We start from the raw sequence: 20,201 nt of genomic DNA on the forward strand, positions 1-20,201 counted from the left end.
GTAACGCTGAAAAAGCAGTTTTTAGCCCTAAAAATGCAAATTTTTCAGCTCTAAACTCGCATTTTATCACTTTTTGGAATGGGGGAAGACAAACAAGAGAAAATGGGACGGAAAAGGGAGAAGAAAATTGAGCGAAAAAATAAAATTTCAGAAGACAAGTATATATGGTATATTAACTTAAATAATTATTAAAAAGGGGGCGGAGCCAAAAAAGATCTGAAAAGGGGCGGAGCCAAAAAAGTGACTAGAACAGTTTAAGACCATTGGGAAGCGAGAGCATTCGATCGAGCGAGTCGTTTTGTGACGTACGAGCCGACGACGAGACCGGTGAGCACCAGGGAAATCAAGACGTGATCGAAGTCGTCCTGAAGAAAAAAGGGGCGTGGTTTGAAAGGGGGCGGAGCCTAACGAGCTTACCTTCAAAATGTCAAAAGTTCCGGATGGGACGAGGCGTGTGAAGAAGAGATCAGTACCGTACGCTAACACGAGACTCGTCGATTCAAGACCGGATGGGCTGAAAAACGTCAAAGGTGCGCCAGAAGATAATAAAAACTAGGGGGCATAGCTTCCGCCTACGCGTGACTAAACGCGCTCTACTGATAATCTAGTGGAAATTCTGTTATTTTCCGTTTAAAAATAACACAGTTGTCACCAGAATTAGCGGTAGAGTGCGTTTGCCACAGAAGAGTTGTCTATATGAGAATTTAGGCGTTTTTTTTTGGAGATTTTTGGCGTTTTTAGAGTGTTGGAATTTTGGTTAAAAATCTGAATGCTGAAAATCTCTAATTTGTTCAATTTTTTCGCCGTTCTTGAGAGAAGAACGTCTAAAATCACTTAAAAATGTAGATTTTTTTGGTTTTCGGCGTTTTTAAATCGATTTTCCACAATTTTCAGTGACGTTTTCCCTCACCCGTACCTAGTCTTAATGCCTCTAACTCTGTGCACTGTCTGATTATAATTAATCATTTCCTCAGTGGCCACAGCGATTTCCGGCATATATCCAATCATCATCTCCTCTCTCATCGCTGGCGTCAATTCCATTGGGCGATTCGCGTCGAGAAGACGTCGAGAGACTTCGTGAATGTTTCCAGATGGATGGGCGAGAAGAATCGAGCGAGTGGTGAGACCTTGTTCTGAAAATTTAAAGAATTTTAGATGATTTTGGGGAAAAAAAAGATGAAATTTTCACTAAATTCGGCCATTTTCAGCTCTGAAACCCGCATTTTTCGTCTCCAAATCGTGATTTCCAGCCCCAATTTACCTGTTTCCGAGACACTCATCGCATCGACTCCTTGAGCATAGATATAACTTTGTTGGGCGACGACTGGCGGCAGTTTTTGCACGATTTTCGAGTCGAACATTTCCTGAAACGATATTTTGAAAATTGAGAAGTATGGCGTGCCTTTGACGCGCTTTCAGTGAAAATTTCAGATCTAATAGAATCTGGTGCACCCGAGGCGCGCTTTTTGACAAAAAATGGTGCATCGGGGGCACCTCTGACGCGTTTTTGACAAAAAATCGAACTGGTATCATCTGGGGCGCCTCAGGCGTCATATTTGCAAAAATTTCCGATCTGGCGTGCCTACGGCGCGTTTTTCATCAAATTTTCTCACCTTCTGCGTGTGATTCTCCTCGGTTCCTTCGTACAACTCGATGATTCCCAACTCGGTGCGGCGTCCTTTCTCCGACCAAGAGGTGTACTGTAACATAACATGAGGATTACGATGTCTGAGTCATTTTCAGCCAATTTACAGCGATTTTCAACCATTTTTCGCCAACTTACCGCGATCCAATTCTCGGAATGAACCAAATGAATCGGTTTCGCCGATTTTCCGATCGATGCGCTGTGCACAACTTGTCCGGTGACAATATCCACAAGTGTGATTGTCAACTGTTGGGTGTTCTTGTTGATTGTGGCGACAGCCGCCAAATTTGGATTGATATACTTGTATTGGACTTCACGGGTAACCAGGACTCGTCCTTGTGAGTGCACTTTCTCTGAAAATTGACAAATTTTGAGTATTTTGATCTGGAAAACTGAAAATTTGAGCATAGCTTCCGCCTACGCGTGACCAAACGCGCTCTATTGATAATCTGATTGAAATAATGTTATTTTTCGTTAAAAATAAAACAATTGCCATCAATATCATCAGTAGAGCGCATTTGCCACAAAGATATATCATTTCTATAGATTTTTGGGGTTTTCGTTTGAAAACGCTGAAAACTCGGCGTTTTTTAACGTTTTAGCTACTAGAAGACCGCCCGAGTCGTCAGATTTCTAAAAATGAAAAGATCGCTCGAAAACGTCAGAAAATAGCTGAAATCGCACAAAAAGCGAAAAATTTGGGCATAGCTTCCGCCTACGCGTGACTAAACGCGCTCTATCGATAATCTAGTGGAAATTGTGTTATTTTCCGTATGAAAATAACCCAATTGTCACCAATACCATCAGTAGAGCGCATTTGTCAATAGGAAATGTAGTTTTTGGCTCAGAAAATTTCTATTTTTGCTTGTTTTGAACCAATTTTCAGCCGATTTTCAGCTAAAAATACGCATCTCCGCGTCCGATGCACCATATTTCTAAAAAATATCAAAAACTGATAAACTTTCAGGTTTTTGCGATGCTCAAGCCATGGATTTACACAAAATGCTCATCTAACGCGCCATTTGACGATAGAGCGCATTTTCTAGGAATCAAAACTACAATACTCTCACAAAAATCTTTTTTTCCGCTAAAAAACGTCAAAAAAACGCCCAAATCTCGAAAATCTTTTTCAAAAAACTCACGATTAAACGATTTTCCCTTGACAGCGACAATCTCATCATCAGATGTCAATCCCAAATTTCCCTGCCATATCGGTGTGACTTTCTGTGTGGAAATATCAACTTTCAGCCCTTGAACCGATGATTTTTGGAGATCCAGAAGATACAAAGAGGTTGTTGAAGGGGTGAGCTCTTCTGGAGCGATCGACGGGAAGACGGCGATCTGGAAGTGAAAATTTCAGCAAAAAGACACGAAAAATGAAAAATTGGGCATAGCTTCCGCGATAAAGTGACCAAAAGCGCTCTATTGATAACTCGGTGTCAAAAAATGCTATTTTGGGGGATTTACACATACACAAAATAACATTTTCAGCACCAACTTTATCAGTAGAGCGCATTTGTCACAGAGGAAACCACAATTTTGAGCGCTTTCAACAATTTCATCTCAAACATCAAATTTTCAGCTCAAATCTCTGATTTTCCACTCAAATCTCTTATTATCACTCAATTTTCAGTCTAAATCTCTAATTTTCATCCTAAATCGCTGATTTTTAGCCTAAATTTCAGATTTTCAGCCTAAATCTCCGGTTTTCAGCCCAAATCTCTCATTTTAAGCCTGAAAATCTGATTTTCACCCTAAATCTATGATTTTAAGCCTAAATCTTTGATTTTCACCCTAAATCTCTAATTTTCAGCTAATTATACCTCATCATTCTTTCCAATCAACATAACCGGATAGACATGTTTATGATTATGAATCGGTAGGATTGTGAGCCGTTTCACTGGGTATCCCAACTCGTTTCGTGATTCAACTTTTCCAATCATCGGGTTGAATGAGACGATGACTCCGTTTTGGGTGATCTGAAAATTGAATTTTCAGCATAATTTCAGCCAAAAACCATCTCAAATCCTCTTACCTTATTACTAAACACCACCGACGCCAATCCATCCAACTGATAATGCGCCGTCGTTCTCTGCACGAATAGTGGAACTCTTTTCTGATCTAATTGCGATTCCAACGGAGAGAAAGCGTCTCCAAGCCACAATTTCCAGAGATACGATCCATCGGAGCTATCGATTCCAAATACCGTACCACTGGAGGTGACGACAATTATCACTTTTCGGAGATTGAAATAGTCACGTTCGAATGGTCCCGATGAGGAGGCGGAGCCACTGAAAACGGAGACATTTTGAGAATTTTCGAAAAAAATTGAGCATAGCTTCCGCCTGCGCGTGACTAAACGCGCTCTATTGATAATTTAGTGAAAATTGTGTTATTTTTTGTTGAAAACAACATAATTGTCATCAGAATCATCAATAGAGCGCGTTTGCCACAAAAAGGGATCAATACTATAGGATTTCGGGTTTTCGGCTTGAAAACGCTGAAATCTCGGTGTTTTTCAGCGTTTCATCCAGATTATCGGCGTTTGTCACCAGATTATCGAAAGAGCACGTTTCCCAAAGACAAGTTCTGCCATTTGAAAAAAACGCCGGAAAAAAGCTATTTTCAGCTGTTTTTCATCACTTCTGAGCGTTTTTACGGCGTTTGAAAGTGACCCATAGCGGTTTTAGACCTATCTCAATCATTTTCAGCGCATTTCACAGCGTATTTCCGTACATTTGTCCAGCAGCTCTAACAGAATTGATGAAATCCGCCACTCCATTTCCATCTCTCGACAACGAGGTGACCACTTGAATCGCCTTTTCCACATTTTTCGTTACTTGACGAATCAATTGTCCGACTTGTGAGTGGATACGACGAACGAAGGCGGCGATGATATTCTGTTGGCCCTCCTCTTCGAATTCGTCTTCAATCATTTGTTGACTTTCAGACAGAGGAAGATCCACCATCTCGACGGATACCGTGTTGATGAGGGATTCTGAAAAATCAAAATTCCAGGTTTTTAGGTGGATTTATGGCTGAAAACGCCGAAAAATAACTCAGAAAATGAAAAATTTGAGCATAGCTTCCGCATACGCGTGACTAAACGCGATCTATCGATAATGCAGTGGATATTGTATTATTTTCAGTGGATAATAACGCAATTGCCACCAGAATCAGCGGTAGAGCGCGTTTGCCACAAAGGAATTTCATTTGTATAGAATTTTCGGGTTTTTCGCTTGAAAACCCTGAAAACTCGGAGTTTTTCAGCGTTTCTTCCAGATTTCCGGCGTTTTAGCGACTAGAAGGCTGTCCGAGTCGGCAGATGTCTAAAAATCAATCGCTTGAAAAGAATCGCTCGAAAACGTCTGAAAAATGCTGAAATCGCTCAAAACGCGAAAAATTTTGTTCATAACTTCCGCCTACGCGTGACTAAACGCGCTCTATCGATAATCCAGTGGAAATTGTGGTATTTTCCGTAGATAACAACACAATAATCACTAGAATTAGCGGTAGAGCGCGTTTGTCAGAGGAAAAATTCAACTTTTTGACGTTTCTGGCTATTTTTGAGAACCCAAAACAGATATTTTCTGCCTTTTTCGAACTTTAGAACTATAAAAACGTCTAAAACCGAAAATAACTATTTCAGCTCAAAAAACGCCGAATTTTTCAGTTTTTTCAACGTTTCTCTCCTCAAAAATCCCATTTTCTTCACGATTACCTTCTCTCGCCCATTCCAAATTCACAATCTTCGATCCCTCGTCGACCGTAACAAACTCAATCCGGCAATCGTTTCCAATCAACACAATTTCCCAATCCTTCTCATTTTTCCGTGCGAAAATCGATCGAATCCTCGAGTTTTGCTCATTTTTCTCGCGTTTCGCCTCGAAATGCTTTCCAGAATTCACGAAAACGATTCGGATGGATTCTGGCGACGTGACGACGATGGATTCATGATTTTCAGTGATTCCAACGGTGTCAGAAGACGTCACATCGATAGATTTACGAACTTGGAGCCCATTTTCTGGAGTGACCTCCAAAATGTGCACTTTCTGGGAGCCACGAGCCAAGAAGAGACGTCCTGAACCGGAAATCGATAGAATTTGAGAATCCAACGTAGTTTTGTGCACTTTTTGAGCAAAAACATCGGCGACGAGAAGTTGAGAGTTATGGTAGCATGAGATATATTGAGATTGATGATGGCATCTGAAATATGGGAATTATATAATGAAAATTTGAGCTTAGCTTCCGCCTACGCGTGACTAAACGCGCTCTATTGATAATTTGGTGGAAATTGTGTTATTTTCCGTTTAAAAATAACACAATTGTCACCAGAATTAGCGGTAGAGCGCGTTTGCCACAATGAAGAATCACATTTAGCAAAGCTAGCCGAAAATCTAGTAAACGATTTTCAGCCATTTCACGCAATTGTCAGTAAAATTATCAATGGAGCGCGTTTGTCACAGAAGAGTTGTGTATGTGAGAATTTGGGCGTTTTTTCAGAGATTTTCGACGTTTTTAGAGTTTTGGAATCGCCTAAAACTACGAAAAGTTGGAAATCGAGAAGAATACCGTAATCTTCAACTTTCTAGCACTTTCAGAAAATTTCCAGCTTTGGTAGCAAATTTGAATGCCGAAAATGGGGAAATGTAGTGAAAATTTGCGCATAGCTTCCGCTTAGGCGTGACTAAACGCGCTCTATCGATAATCCAATGAATATTGTGTTATTTCCCGTTTAAAAATAACACAATTGTCACCAGAATTAGCGGTAGAGCGCGTTTGTCACAATTTGAGCGATTTTCAGCCATTTCTCATCACTTTCACTGATTTTTCATACTTCTCCACATCAAATCCATCGATAATCACTTGTTTCGGCGTCTCAAACGACCCATCATCACTAATTTTCACAATTTCCAGATTGAAGTCTCCGGGGAACGCAGAAACGTGAACAAGATGGTCGTCTTGTTGGAAGAAGGCGGAGAATGATCTGGAAATTAAAATTTTGAGGTTACAGGTGTGATTTTGGCTTAAAATCTCAAATTTTCAGCTTATTTTACCTCTCTCTCTTCGACACAATCGTCTCCAGTGGCTTATCATCACCCAGACGGAATACCATAAGCGTCTTTCCACTCGCCACGTGTAATCTTCCATTCGACACGTGGATCGCTTGAATTGTGGATTTCTGCTCAGAAATTGTCAACTGACGAGCCATTACTCCATTATTTTTGTGCCAAACTCGAATAGAACGACCATCGGATGAGATCGAGTAGATGTCTGGAAGAAAATGATGATCGGGGGTGTCGTTGACGCGTTTTTGAGCAAAAATTGCGGAAAATTTTGAGCGTAGCTTAGAAATTTGAGCTGGGGCGCTCTCGGCGCGTTTTTCAAGCTAGAAACTTCACCTGGCGCGCCTTTGACGCGTATCGAGCGAAAATCTTTCGCCTGGAGCGTTTTTGACGCGTTTCCATCATTTTTAGTCGATTTTCAGCCGATTTTTCTCGAAAAAAGCAAAAATCGTGGAATTTGAGACGGCTTTGAAGCGTTTAGTGCAAAAATCTCTCGAATGTAGCGTTTTTAGTCGATTTTTGTCATTTTCAGCCATTTTCTCCCGAAAAATACAGAATTTTAGCAAAAATCGCGGAATCTGGGGCGCTCCAGACGCGTTTTTGGGCTTAAAGCTGAAAATGAGTCTGGGGGCGTCTTTGACGCGCTTTTCAAGCCAGAAACTTGATCTGGGGCGCCTTCGGCGCGTTTTCCGTCATCTTTGGTGGATTTTTGACCATTTTCAGCATGTTTCCACTCAAAAATTCCCATTTTCCTCACATTCTTGATCTTTGGTAAATGTCAACCCATTCGGTTGAACAACTTGATTCGAATCTTCCATTATCCGCCGCCATCCGATATTTCCAGTGTTCAGTACTAACGAGGAGAGAATCGATTGTTCAGTTGAGATGAGGAGACGGTCGGACTTGCTGAAATTGAAAAAAATGAGATTTTTGTGCTGAAATAGTCGGAAAACCAATTTTCCAGGATTTGAGCGATTTTTCTGAGTGAAAATCGATAAAATTTGAATTTCTGATGGATTTTAACGAGTTTTCAGAGGGAAACAGCACTTTAACTTGGTTCCGCTGATTTTTTTTATGTAAAAATACACATTTTCAGCCAAAATTGATGGGAAATGGGTGAAAAAATCAAAATTGCACTCATCTCAGGTGATTTCCGACGGATTTTTGAGATTTTTATGTTTGAAGCACTGAGAAAATCGGTTTTTCATCGTTTTTATCAACATTTTGATGCGGAAAAATGCAATTTTCAGTGAAAAACTGGAAAATTCAGCCAAAATTGAACATTTGTGAGTTCTGGGTCATTTTCGACGGATTTTTAAGCTTTTTAATATTAAAACACCATTAAAATCAAATTTGAGACGGTTTTCTTAATATTTTCATACCAAAAATCACGATTTACAGCTAATTTTTGTTAATTTCATCATTTTCCGCCGAGTTTTCTCGAATTCGTCGATTTTTCTAATATTTCAGACGAGTTTTTCACAATTTCATCAAAATTTCACCTTCCAACTTTATCAAAATCCACTCTAGCCGGACACCCGATCAACTGTTTTCTCCAATCGAATTTTCCCACTTGATCCTCGAAAATCGCCGTCGCCGAGGCGATTAATGTGATGGTTACCAGTAGGGGTAACCTCATTTTGGTCTGAAATTCTGTATTTATCGTATTTTATCACAAAAAAACCAAAAAATTCGAGAAAAATCGGTGAAAAAAGAGCAGAAATCGAGGGGAAATTTGCATTGGAAATGATGGAAGAGAAATGGTGGCCGAGGATTTGCAGTAGAAAAGAGGCAGCGGGAAAAGTTGATTTTAGCCTAAAATCTGGATTAGTTTTGCTTTTTTTTTAACTGGAAAAATACAGAAGTACTTGACCTTATTATTAATACCAAAATATTTTAGAAAAAATATGAAAATACTGGCGAAAAATGGTTATAATGTCGGGGGACTAGAAAACTCTATGGTGGCCTTTGCTTGAAAATCGTCAATTACTCCCAAATTTCTCGGATTTTTCTTAAACAACGACTAAAATATAGCTTCTCACACCCATTTCCTCTATTTTCAGCACTTAAATTCAACTCAAGCCTTTCTAAAACCTCTTAAAAACCCTGTCAAACAAAAAAAAAATCGTAGAAAAAAAGAAAAGAGTGGAGCAGATGGTGTGCAGATGGGTGGGGGGCCACCCATAGGTACACCATTTGCACAAAATTATTGATTTTCCGTTCTTCGCGGAGGGCTAACCACGTTTTTGGGAAGAATCCACATGGCAATCTAGTTGTGTTTACTTTGGGGATGAAAGGTCACGTTTTTAGTCTGAAATTTTTCTTATATTTGGAAAATCGTGGTGTTAATCTGTAAAAAATAGACGAAAAGCGTTCCGAAAAAGGCTTTTAAACGATTTTTTGTAGTAACAACTGTAAAAACTGCAAAAATCTAAAATATTCTCAATTTCTATATTTTTTCAGTGGTTTTTTGATGATTTCTTTCATTTAAAAATCTAAAAACCTTAATTTTCCTCTGAATACCCACTTTTCAATTTAGTTTTTTCTATTCCAGCATGGTCTAACTTTCCCCATGGCCTAGCTTTCCCCATGGCCTAGAAATCCAAAAAATGGGAAAATTAGGCCATGGAAGGCTCATAAAAATCCGCGTCTGAGCTCCAGGAAAAAGAAATGTAAAAAAATGTATGCAAAATTTTTTTTTTAGATTTAACTCCCTATTGTACGTACACGTTATAAACACGCGATTTGGCTGAGCGGCGACTCAGGCCGCCAAGTGATGTGCAAACGCGCTTCACTAGACTTCCGGTTTCTAAGCAGACCCAGTAGGAGTACGACACGCTTCTTACAACCGCGCTCTACCGAAACTTACTCAAAGCATTTTCCACATTTTCCCCCAATGTCACGTGCCTTCCCTAATCAAATCATCGAATTTCCCGTCCTGCTAGAGATCACAGATTTTTATTTCTTTTTTTTTTGAAATGTACACAAGTATAGGGAGTACACCCATCAATTATCTTCCTATTGATGTCCTCTTGATTGGCATTATTGTCGGGAGAGAGTGTGGAGAGAGTAAGGGGAAGTGAGAGACACAGAGAAATAGAGGGACAGTAGTAGTAATAGAGATAGAACAGTTGTATATTCAATAGATATAGGTACAGTATCGGCCAAAAATATATCATATTTTGCCTTTTTCAGTGGAAAATTTCCAAGAGTGTGTCATAGTAAATCTAACTGTCCCACAAAATAACTTTTTTTGGGATTGAACAGACCAAGAGTCGAACTCCATTTTTGTAGTTGACAATTTTTTTGTACGGACAATCCCTGGAGAGTTATAGTAGTTTTAAGGGGACAGCTCAAAAATTGCACTATATTGCACTGAAATTGGTAAATTTGAGAGAGAAATTACTTTGTCGATATGTAACTTGCTAGGAAACGTCCGTACAAAAAAGTTGTCAACTACAAAAATGGAGTTTTACTTTTGTTCTGTTCAATCCCAAAAAAAGTTATCTTGTGGAACAGCTGGTTTTACCATGACACGCTCTCAAAGTTGGGCATTTTCAACTGAAAAAAGCACTGTAGGTACTGTAGGTAGGCAAGGCTTACTAGGGAATTACTAGGGGGCTCACTTGGAGAAGAACGTCATGGTATATATTGCTGGAAAATTGATACTTTTGTGATTCCGAATCTTTATACAGTTTTTTTAAGTGGTCATCCCAGTTTTGATAAATTCAGCTCCAAAGTTTGAGCTAATTAGGCTACCAGAAAAATTCTTCATGAGATCTAGGAAGGGTCGTTCTTGACCGATTTTTTTGGTTTTTAATGAAAGTGAACTCAAAATTGGGGGTTCCTACGTTTTCTCTAGGATTTCCTGGCAAAAATCGGATATTTTTGCTAGAACAAAGCATTTAAAGAATTAATTGGTACTATCTCAGATTTTGGTTAATTTTTGTTGATTTATTCGAGTTTTTGGGTCAATACTTGAAGTTTTGCATGTTTTTCTAGCTGTTATCGTGTAATAATAGACGTTTCAGGAAAAAGAAAATTAACGTCTAAATTTGATATACATAACCCTGCAGAATTGGACTGGTTTTGACCATACTTGTCAAATCACGGGCCGGCCCGGGCCCTCTGAAAATTTCAGGGCCCGGGCCGGCCCGCAGGGCCCGCAGCAAGCCTTTTTTTCAATATTTTGACGGGCCGGCCCGGGCCGGGCCGGAAGATTTTTTTAGCGGGCCCGGCCCGGCCCGGCCCGTGACAAGTATGGTTTTGACACGTTTATGTATTTACCTTGAGGCTTGTAATCGAGGGACACCTTCGCCGCAATTTATCTCGGTACCCAAAGGAGTATCAACAACATGCAAACTGACAAAATATAGCTTAAAATTCATGGAATATTTCTTCAGTTGAAACAATTTTCGTATGTTTAAAGACAACTGAGATAGGATGCTCCTAACTCTTAGTGCGCTTCCATTACAGGTTTTACGGTAGGCCTGTCCTCAACCCACCAATCTTAACCCCTGGGTAAATTGAGAGTCCTTCAAACATTTAAATCATCAAAAACTACCCCCAGGAGTTATTTTCCAGATTTTTCCCTCCATAACTTTCGATGACCCCTATATCACTGACAGATTGATTGATCTCTCCCCATAAGTGTAAACCTATTTATCATTTCTCTCTCTCTCTCTTTTCATAGATTTTGTTTATAATCCATCACTCTTTCCTCCCCTTCTCACTGACATTTGACCCATCTTTTTCTTCTGTGATATCACATTTACTCCCTCTCTGCGTCTCTAAGGGATTGTGTGTTCTCTTCTCCAGAAATTCGAGGGGTGTATCTCTGGAACTTGCGGATAGAATGGGCTGAAATTAAGGGAAAAGCTTAAAATGGGTCTAAAGTGCCGATGTGCTAAAATTAAGCAATTTCCAATCACAATTTTTGGAGATATAGCGCACTTCAATATCTCTCAGGTACTATGTGTTCTCTATGGGTGCTTAGCTAGTATCTCTGAAACTAGCCGATAGAATTGGCTGAAATTGAATGAAAAACTTAATAAGGGTCTAAGGTACCTGCCTGTCAAGATTCAGCAATTTCCAGCGATTCCGAATAAAGTTAGAACCTTTCAAGCTTTTCCAATCTCTCTAATTTTTGGTATGTATCTTCCTTATCATTCAACCACCACCTCCACAAAATTCCAGTCAATTCCAACCATTCATTCTAGTTTTCCCCGCCTTTGGAATCCTGTCACTTCTCTAACCCCTATTTCCCCCTCCTCCCTCTCTCTTCTTCTTCTCCTCTATTACTGCTCTTCGAGCCCTTTCCTCCAAGATTTCTTCTATGTGTCCCCTTTCTCTCCTATGATGCAATTCCTCAGCCCACGTGCTGTTTTCTAGTTTTTTTTTCTCCTTCCCCCATTCCATTGCATCTCCTTTTTCTGTTCCAGTTGACTTATGTATATAAAAGATCACACCATCTTTTTAATATAAACTTTTTCTGTTTTTCTGTGCCGACAAATGATCAAAGGAACAATCATTTCAGACATTCCTCGCATGGTTCGTATCCCTATAAAACGGGGAGCTCTTTCTGCTTGTTGTCTTGATCTTTTGTTCTCTTCAAGTCGCATTGTTGTTGTTTATACCATCTGTCTAGAATTTTCCTATTTTTGGTCGTTGGTCAGTGTACGTTAGGTCAACTCGGGGCAAAAGTGGATAGCTAATGGCTAATTCACTCAATTAGATAGGCTAACTAGTAGACTCGAAATCCTTAAGTTGGCTGTCTAATTTTGCTATTTTTGGTTTTGACGGCCACTTACAAGGAAGGTCCTGGTAGCATATTTTGAGCTCGAAAACTGTTTTATAGCTTTTAAGCTATCTCTAAAGGCTATTTTCATTATTTTTCTCTGACTATGGTTACGGTAAGTCTCTAAACGTGACTCCTAAGATTCCAGACCGCATATCTTGAACCGAAAAGCAAAGACAATACAGGTTTAGCAATATTTAGAATGTGACTAATTTCTGATCCCAAAACAATTGACAGGCTCATCTTATAGGACACTGAAATGGCTAATCCACCTAATTTTGACCCGAGACAAGATCTGATGAATTATTCATCCCATTTGATTGTTCCTCTTTATTCAGCTTAGTTTTCTCGACCACGCCCTTAATTATCCCGTAATTATGCATTCCCTCCGATTGACCAGAGTAAGCCGTTACCAAGGTTGTTTTCAAAGATATGAGCCGCCCAACCAATTTTAATGGAACATGAGGGGGAAGTGAACCGGTAATAAGTCTCAATGTCCTGTTGCATACCAAGGTTACTCAAACTTGACCAGTTAAGCTTTATTATAATTCTCTATTTTCCTAACTTTTACTTTATTTTTCTCGAATATCAGACCTCCAGGGCAAAAACTAAATATATATTTGGAATCAGCGTTTTTTCAGCTTTCCAATGATATAGGTCTCGTCCCATTACTCCAAATTGACCATTTTTTAACCCAAATATCAAAGTTTTATTTCAAAACCTATGCTTCATTAGACTTGCTTCATCAAATTGCATTGATATTTTTAGTAACTACTGTAAGCTGTGACGCAATTCTGGGCTTACACGTCTGAATTTCATCATCGACGTCTTCTTCATGTATTCCCTTTGCATCATCCAGCCAGTCTTAAGCCGGATATTTTAAAATATATGTAGTGGTTTTTGCATCATTCCCTTTATACGTGCTCCTTCTGGTATGCCTCGACGTATCCTTCTTGTACCAAGTATTATCATTCACGACCTCATGCCGGGAGACGTTTAAGGTGCACGGAATTTGTTCGGATAGGTCGAATGCATGAAAAATCGTGGTAAAAATGGTTAAAAACGTTGTAAATTTCTGTTTTTCACCCTCTTCAACTACGACACCCATCTGAACGAATTCCATGCGTCTTTAACTCTTCCCGGCATGGGTTTGTGAACCGATATTACTAAATTATTATTCTTACTGAAAATAGTTTAATGGTAGAAAGAATGATAAAGTTCCCACGGTTCGGTATGCACTGTGTACAGTTTTTGCATATTGCATATTTTTGGAATCTATGTGGCTTTTCTCTTTTTTTGCCATCTTTTATCGTCTAAACCATATTTTTTCTCTCTAACTGTCTCCGTATCACCGTAAACGAGCGGAGGAAGGTTAGTGACCATCAAACAAACCATTCTTTCTCTTCTTATCAACTTTATGACACTAATTCTTATCTCTACTTATGTTGTTTCTACTTTATTGGGAACATTCTTCTCTGGTTTTTTGTACCTTCTTATATAGAAATTTTTTGATTCGAAGCGAAATCGGTGACTATCAAAATTCATCGAATCATAGGTAGTTTTTGACCGATTTTCTTGATTTTTAGGTCGAGAAAATCACGTTTCCAACGTTTTTCTAAACAGGTTCATACAAAGAACTTTGAATTTCGGTGAAAAATTATATTAGTGAGTTAAAATCAGTAAAATTGAAATTCAACTGATCTCAGGTGATTTTTGACCGATTTCCTTAATTTTAGAGTCAAAAAGACTCAAAAATCGGTTTTTTATCAACATTTTCAATGCAAAAATTGGGATTTTTGTCAAAAATCAAGTTTAAAGGTGTAACTCTTACAAAATTAAAATTTGGTGAGCTAGAGAGCTCAAAAAGTGACGTTTCTTTCAAAAACACATGTGCAAACTCTACCTTCTTGAACCCACCTATCTCTATTTCTTCAGTTTTTCTTCCACTTTTCAATTTTTGAACCCCATCCCTCCCTTTACTAACCTTTTCCCCTTCTTTTTCATTCTCCTCCTTTCGTTATTTACTGCATTCTATTCAGCTGAGTAAATAATCTCTTTCTCCTCAACACACAATAACCCCTCTCTATACCTACTAAATACCTTCACTAATACTACTTATTTATTTCATTGATCGGAAAAGACATTTCTTTAGTTCTTACGGGGCATTAGAAACATTTTGCACTATTCTTGAGTTTTTATACCTAAGTTTGGGTTATTAAGGGAAAATCCTGTCAGAAACTCTAGAACGTGGACAATCGGGTGCACAGACCGACGTGTCTTCCTTCTAACCACTCAAAAATTTGTACCCTGATACCATACGGGCCGAAACGGGCCGACATTGGCCGCCGCGTAACTCGCGTCAAACTCAATATTATGAAATAAAAAATATACCAAAATGTAGATCTCGGCGATTTCTATCTCCGTGACCCACCACGGGCCGGATGGCTATTCGTTAATGTGCCTCATTTCGGCGTTTTTTGACACCTTTTCCCTGCCTGTGGCACATTAACGAATAGCCATCCGACCCGTATTAGCTTACGGACATAGAACTCGCTGAGATCTACATTTTGGTATATTTTTGGGCTTTTAATATTGAGTTTGACGTGAGTTACGCGCCGGCCCGTGTCAGCCCGTTTCGACCCGGTTCGCAAGTATGCCTGATACTTTCGAGTCCGTAAATTCCGAATTTGTAATAAAAGTCTGTTAAATCCTTCTATGAATCGAGTTATGACACGTTATCTTTGGCAAAGCTATAGTTTAACCTTTAGAAAACGTCATAACTCGGCTCACAGAAGGATTTATTAGAATTTTATTTCAGATTCGGAATCTACAGAGTCGAAAGTGTCAAGGGGCCAAATTTTTAATGGTATGTCTTTCTGTCTTTAGAGATTTTCAAGAATTTGCTCAATTTCCGTTACACTCGGGACGTTTCGAAACAGTTTCAATATATTTTTGTCTTTATGTGTGTCTGTTTTTCCGTAAATCTCATTTCTACCCGTTGAGGTGTCTGTTTACTCCTGTAATTGTAAATTTTGCATTTTCCATCTATCTGTGTGTCTGTTTATTTGAGTTCTTTCGATTTTTCAACATTTTTGACCATTACAACCTCCCAATTATTACAGAAATGGGTGTCAACGACCATGATGTCACTGTACCGCTTCAAGTGGAGCGTCAACCAATTCCAGAGGTAAATTGATGAGGAAATAACTGATTTTAGGGTTGAAAAATGGGGTTTTTCGATTAATTTTCAAGATTTTGAGTCAAAAATCGATCTTAAAAACGTCAAAAATGAAATTCTGCTATAAAAAGCGTAACCTTTCTAAATGTTTGTTGTTTTGGACCGTTTCCAACACCATATTTCCCAAAATGTTGTATTTTTTGAATCTCAAAAATCTTCGAAATGTCTCTAGAAGAGAGCAACACCACAACGTCTTCTGAATCCTGTCTGAAGACGTCTGGATCAAGCTCTGAGAAAAATTCTTCAGGAAAATCATCAAAAGAAGAAATTATCTTTCCTGAGGCAAACGGTTTTTACAGCAAAAATTTAGAAAAATAAAAATTATCAATAGAGCGCACTTCCAACCTATACATTTCCAGGGCCGCCTGACCCGATGCCTTGCCTTCTCCGCCTTTGTCATCACATTGGCCTCGTTCCAGTTCGGATATCATATTGGATGTGTTAATGCGCCAGGAGGGGTGAGTAAAGAATTCAAAAATGTTAAAATTTGGCAAGATTGGTGGCCTAGAAGTCCAAAACTAGTCCTCCAAACTTCTCGAAAATGGAATAACCTGATTCAACTCATTAAGACGGTTGAGAAAAGTATAATCATAACGTCACAATTGAGTTTATGAGGATTGGGGGCTAGTTTTGGGTTTCTAGGCCATCAACTTCAAATCGTCATAACTTGGCCAAAAATTGCTTATTTTGAAATTCGAAACCTGTTTTTCGTTTATCAGAGAATTGTCTACGAGTTATGGGCCAGAAAATCGATGTTTTTGATGATTTTTGAAGGAATTTAATGGAATTTTTTGTAGCTAATCACTGAATGGATCATCGGATCTCACAAAGATCTGTTCGACAAAGAGCTCACCAGAGAGAATGCAGATTTGGCATGGTCCGTCGCTGTCTCGGTGTTCGCCGTCGGTGGAATGGCTGGAGGTCTTCTCTCCGGATGGTTGGCCGATAAAGTCGGACGGCGTGGAGCTCTTTTCTACAATAATATTTTAGCACTGGCAGCGGCTGCGTTGATGGGATTGGCGAAATCTGTGGGAGCCTATCCGATGATCATTTTGGGACGATTAATTATTGGTTTCAATTGTGGTGAGTAATTAAAATTCAAAAAATAGGATTTTAGAGATTTTTTGGTGAACCTTCTGAAACTCATTCCAAGCGTGAAATCCATAAAAATCTTCTGAAATGGGCGGAGCTTAAGCTTCCAATGGTAATTAAACCGGAAATTTTATTTTTTGTTAGCTGTAAATTGTAGATCACAAAAAATTCGGATTTATTATAAGTTTTAAAAATTTATTGCAATTTGCTGTTTTCGAAAAAAAACATTTGTCGTTTTGAGTCGCTACTCACCAAATTTGTCCAAAAGGGGCGGGGCTTAGGTCTGATCACGAGACTCGAATTTTAAGAATTTCTATGTTTTAAAACCTGTAAACCCGAAAAATCCAAAGAGAATGGGAGATTTTTTTAGTGTTTTGATATTTGCGAAAAGAAAAAAAAATCTTCAGTCGCCGCTGAGCAAATCTGTGCTACTCAGCAAATTTGAAAAAAGGCGCTGAACCCTTTTTAGAGTTCTAAGGGGTAACAAGATATGAACAATTTGAAAATCATACTTTAATCACTCAGGAAGCCCTGGATCTTATAGAAAATGCCTATTTTTTGAGGAAGATTAAAACAATTTCAGCCTAACCGGGTTGGGGAGAAATCATTCGTTTAGTATAGTTTTCAGGGGTTTCGGGAAAAAAATGAGCCGAAAAAAGCAAAAACCGGGTTAAATTGATCAACATCGCTTAAAATGGCTTTAAAATAGTCAAAAAAACTTTGAAAAAACTTCGACCAAAAAATTTTTTTTTCAAATCAAAAATGAGCAGCTGTTTTTACTTGAATTTTTGAGTTAATAGGTTTCCATACCAGAAAAACTCAAAAATCACACTCTCCAATTCTTAAAATGCACCCCTAATCATATATTTTCTTCCAGGACTCTCCTCGGGCCTCGTCCCAATGTATCTTACCGAAATCTCCCCCGTCAACCTTCGCGGAATGCTCGGATCCCTTCCCCAACTCTTTGTCACCATCGCCATCCTCGTTTCACAAATCTTTGGACTTCCTCATCTACTCGGAACCGGTGACCGTTGGCCACTCATCTTCGCGTTCACCGTCGTACCGGCCGTCCTTCAGTTGGCTCTCCTTCTCATGTGCCCAGAATCGCCAAAGTAGGCGTTTGAAGGGTTTGAGAATAAAAATGAGTCAAAAATCTCGAAAATTCGGTTCTAAATCGCTTAAAATCGTCTAAAAAAATAAATTCATTATCCTGTTTCCAGATACACTATGGGTGTGCGTGGAGACCGAGAAGCCGCCGAGAATGCACTCAAAAAACTTCGCGGCACCAACGATGTCGCCGCCGAGATTCAAGCTATGGACGACGAGGCGCAAGCAGCAAGAAACCAACAGAAACCAAATATGGGAGCCATGTTTAAGGTAATAAGGGATGATTTTTACAGAAGCTAAGTGGAATTTTTGGATTCCTTCAGTTTGATTACATATGTCACACAAATTTTAGGAAACCACCCCCATTTTTAGGAGAGTTATGACCCTTCAAAACTCGATGGCCTAGAAACCCAAATTTTTGGAAAACCTAGGCCATGATTTATAATTTTTACAGAAAATGTTTTACCCCTCACGGAACACTTTTTAAATTTCAAAAATATCAATTTCCAACCGAGTTATGATGATTTGATGTCCTAGAAACCCAAAACTAGTCCCCCCCCCCCCATCACAAGCTCAATTACGACCAAAGTAGGGCATGATTATACTTTACTAAACCGTCTTAACAAGTTGAATTTGAATATCGTATTTTCGAAAAAAAAAATTAGGCGGCCTAGTTTTGGATTTCCAGGCTTTTTCTAGACCATCATATAAGTTTTTCACCTAAAAAAGTTTTTCCAGGGCGCTCTCGCCTGGCCAATGTCGATCGCCATCATGATGATGTTGGCTCAACAACTGTCCGGTATCAACGTCGCCATGTTCTACTCTACAGTAATCTTCCGCGGGGCGGGGCTTACCGGAAACGAGCCATTCTACGCGACAATCGGAATGGGAGCTGTCAATGTGATCATGACTTTGATCTCCGTCTGGTTAGTGGATCACCCGAAATTCGGACGTCGTTCCCTTCTATTGGCTGGGTTGACTGGAATGTTCTTCTCGACACTTCTTCTTGTTGGTGCGCTGACTCTTCAGAATCAAGGAGCTGATTATAAAGTTAGTGAGGGCAAAAATTAAAACAATTTTTTTGGAATACTAGCGTACGATTTTCATATCTTGTAAATAATGTTTTGCTCAAATCATAACAATTTTTAAATTTAAAAATAACCCATTTTCAGCCGAGTTATGACGATTTGAAGTGGATGTCCTAGAAATCCAAAACTAGTCCCCCGCCCTCAAAAACTCAATTGTCACGAAAATATGTTATGATTATACTTTTCTGAACCGTCTAGACTTGCTAAATCTGAATATTATATTTTCGAAAATTTTCGGTGTTCGACTAGGCTTCGATTTCTAGGTCATGTTCTGGTTTTCTAGACCATCTCATTAAAATTAACATAATGCGCTTAAATCCTAAGCTTTTTGAGTTTTTAAAACTGTAATCAGGTACATGAAAACTGTTTTAAGCCACGTGGATTAGGAAATCATGTTTTTGGGTTTCTAGGCTACCTGGCCATTATCATACTTTTCTGAAAGCTCTCGACCAGCAGATTCTGAATGTTTCATTTTGAACTTCTTATTTTACAGTGGGCATCGTACTCGGCCATCGTGCTCGTCCTCCTCTTCGTCATCTCATTTGCCACCGGACCCGGCGCCATTCCATGGTTCTTCGTCTCCGAGATCTTTGACTCGTCGGCTCGTGGAAATGCGAACTCGATTGCTGTCATGGTTAATTGGGCAGCCAATTTGTTGGTTGGATTGACCTTCTTGCCAATTAACGTGAGTTTTTGCCCAATTTTTAGCTAAAATTGGCCATTTTCGCCCAATTTTTGCCCAAAACATGCCCAAATCCTTGCAGAACGCCCTCGGTCAGTTCTCGTTCTTCATCTTCTCCGGATGCTTGGCCTTCTTCATTGTCTACACATGGAAATTCGTTCCGGAGACGAAAGGAAAGTCGATTGAACAAATTCAACACGAATTTGAAAACCGAAAGAAGTAAATTATGTACATTTTTTCTTTTGTCATTTAACTTTCTATAATACTTGTCTTTGAATAATTATTTTTTGAATTTCTCTTTTAGAAGATATTTCTAGAATAAACTTTGTGTTTTTTAAAAATTGTTCAACTCGTGGCCTAGAAATCCAAATTTTAGAATTCTAGGCAATAACTTGTAGACATTTCTTTGACTAACAAAAAACAGTTTTCAAATTTCAAATTAAAAAATTTTTGATCGAGTTATGACAATTGGAAGTTGCTGGCCTA

The 20,201-nt window shown here is 39.0% G+C and overlaps 2 protein-coding genes across 2 annotated transcripts; one reads left to right on the top strand and one right to left on the bottom strand.

Moving 5' to 3' along the window:
* Nucleotides 1-254: 254 nt before the first annotated feature.
* GCK72_008038 (uncharacterized protein) lies at nt 255-8,350 on the bottom strand (the record flags this gene model as incomplete). The annotated part of the gene is made up of 15 exons (XM_003105752.2): nt 255-365; nt 418-514; nt 917-1,133; nt 1,262-1,364; nt 1,614-1,700; nt 1,784-1,998; nt 2,788-2,986; nt 3,469-3,624; nt 3,681-3,936; nt 4,382-4,643; nt 5,367-5,851; nt 6,483-6,632; nt 6,703-6,919; nt 7,469-7,617; nt 8,214-8,350. 15 exons carry the CDS (start codon nt 8,348-8,350, stop codon nt 255-257), a joined length of 2,841 nt encoding a protein of 946 aa, XP_003105800.2.
* A 7,282-nt stretch (nt 8,351-15,632) lies between these two features.
* Nucleotides 15,633-19,938, top strand: GCK72_008039 (uncharacterized protein; the record flags this gene model as incomplete). The annotated part of the gene is made up of 8 exons (XM_003105676.2): nt 15,633-15,695; nt 16,106-16,204; nt 16,544-16,829; nt 17,716-17,950; nt 18,059-18,215; nt 18,684-18,995; nt 19,527-19,718; nt 19,798-19,938. 8 exons carry the CDS (start codon nt 15,633-15,635, stop codon nt 19,936-19,938), a joined length of 1,485 nt encoding a protein of 494 aa, XP_003105724.1.
* Nucleotides 19,939-20,201: the final 263 nt, after the last annotated feature.

This window comes from Caenorhabditis remanei, chromosome II, assembly GCF_010183535.1.
Source record: "Caenorhabditis remanei strain PX506 chromosome II, whole genome shotgun sequence".
Classification (NCBI taxonomy): Eukaryota; Metazoa; Nematoda; class Chromadorea; order Rhabditida; family Rhabditidae; genus Caenorhabditis; species Caenorhabditis remanei.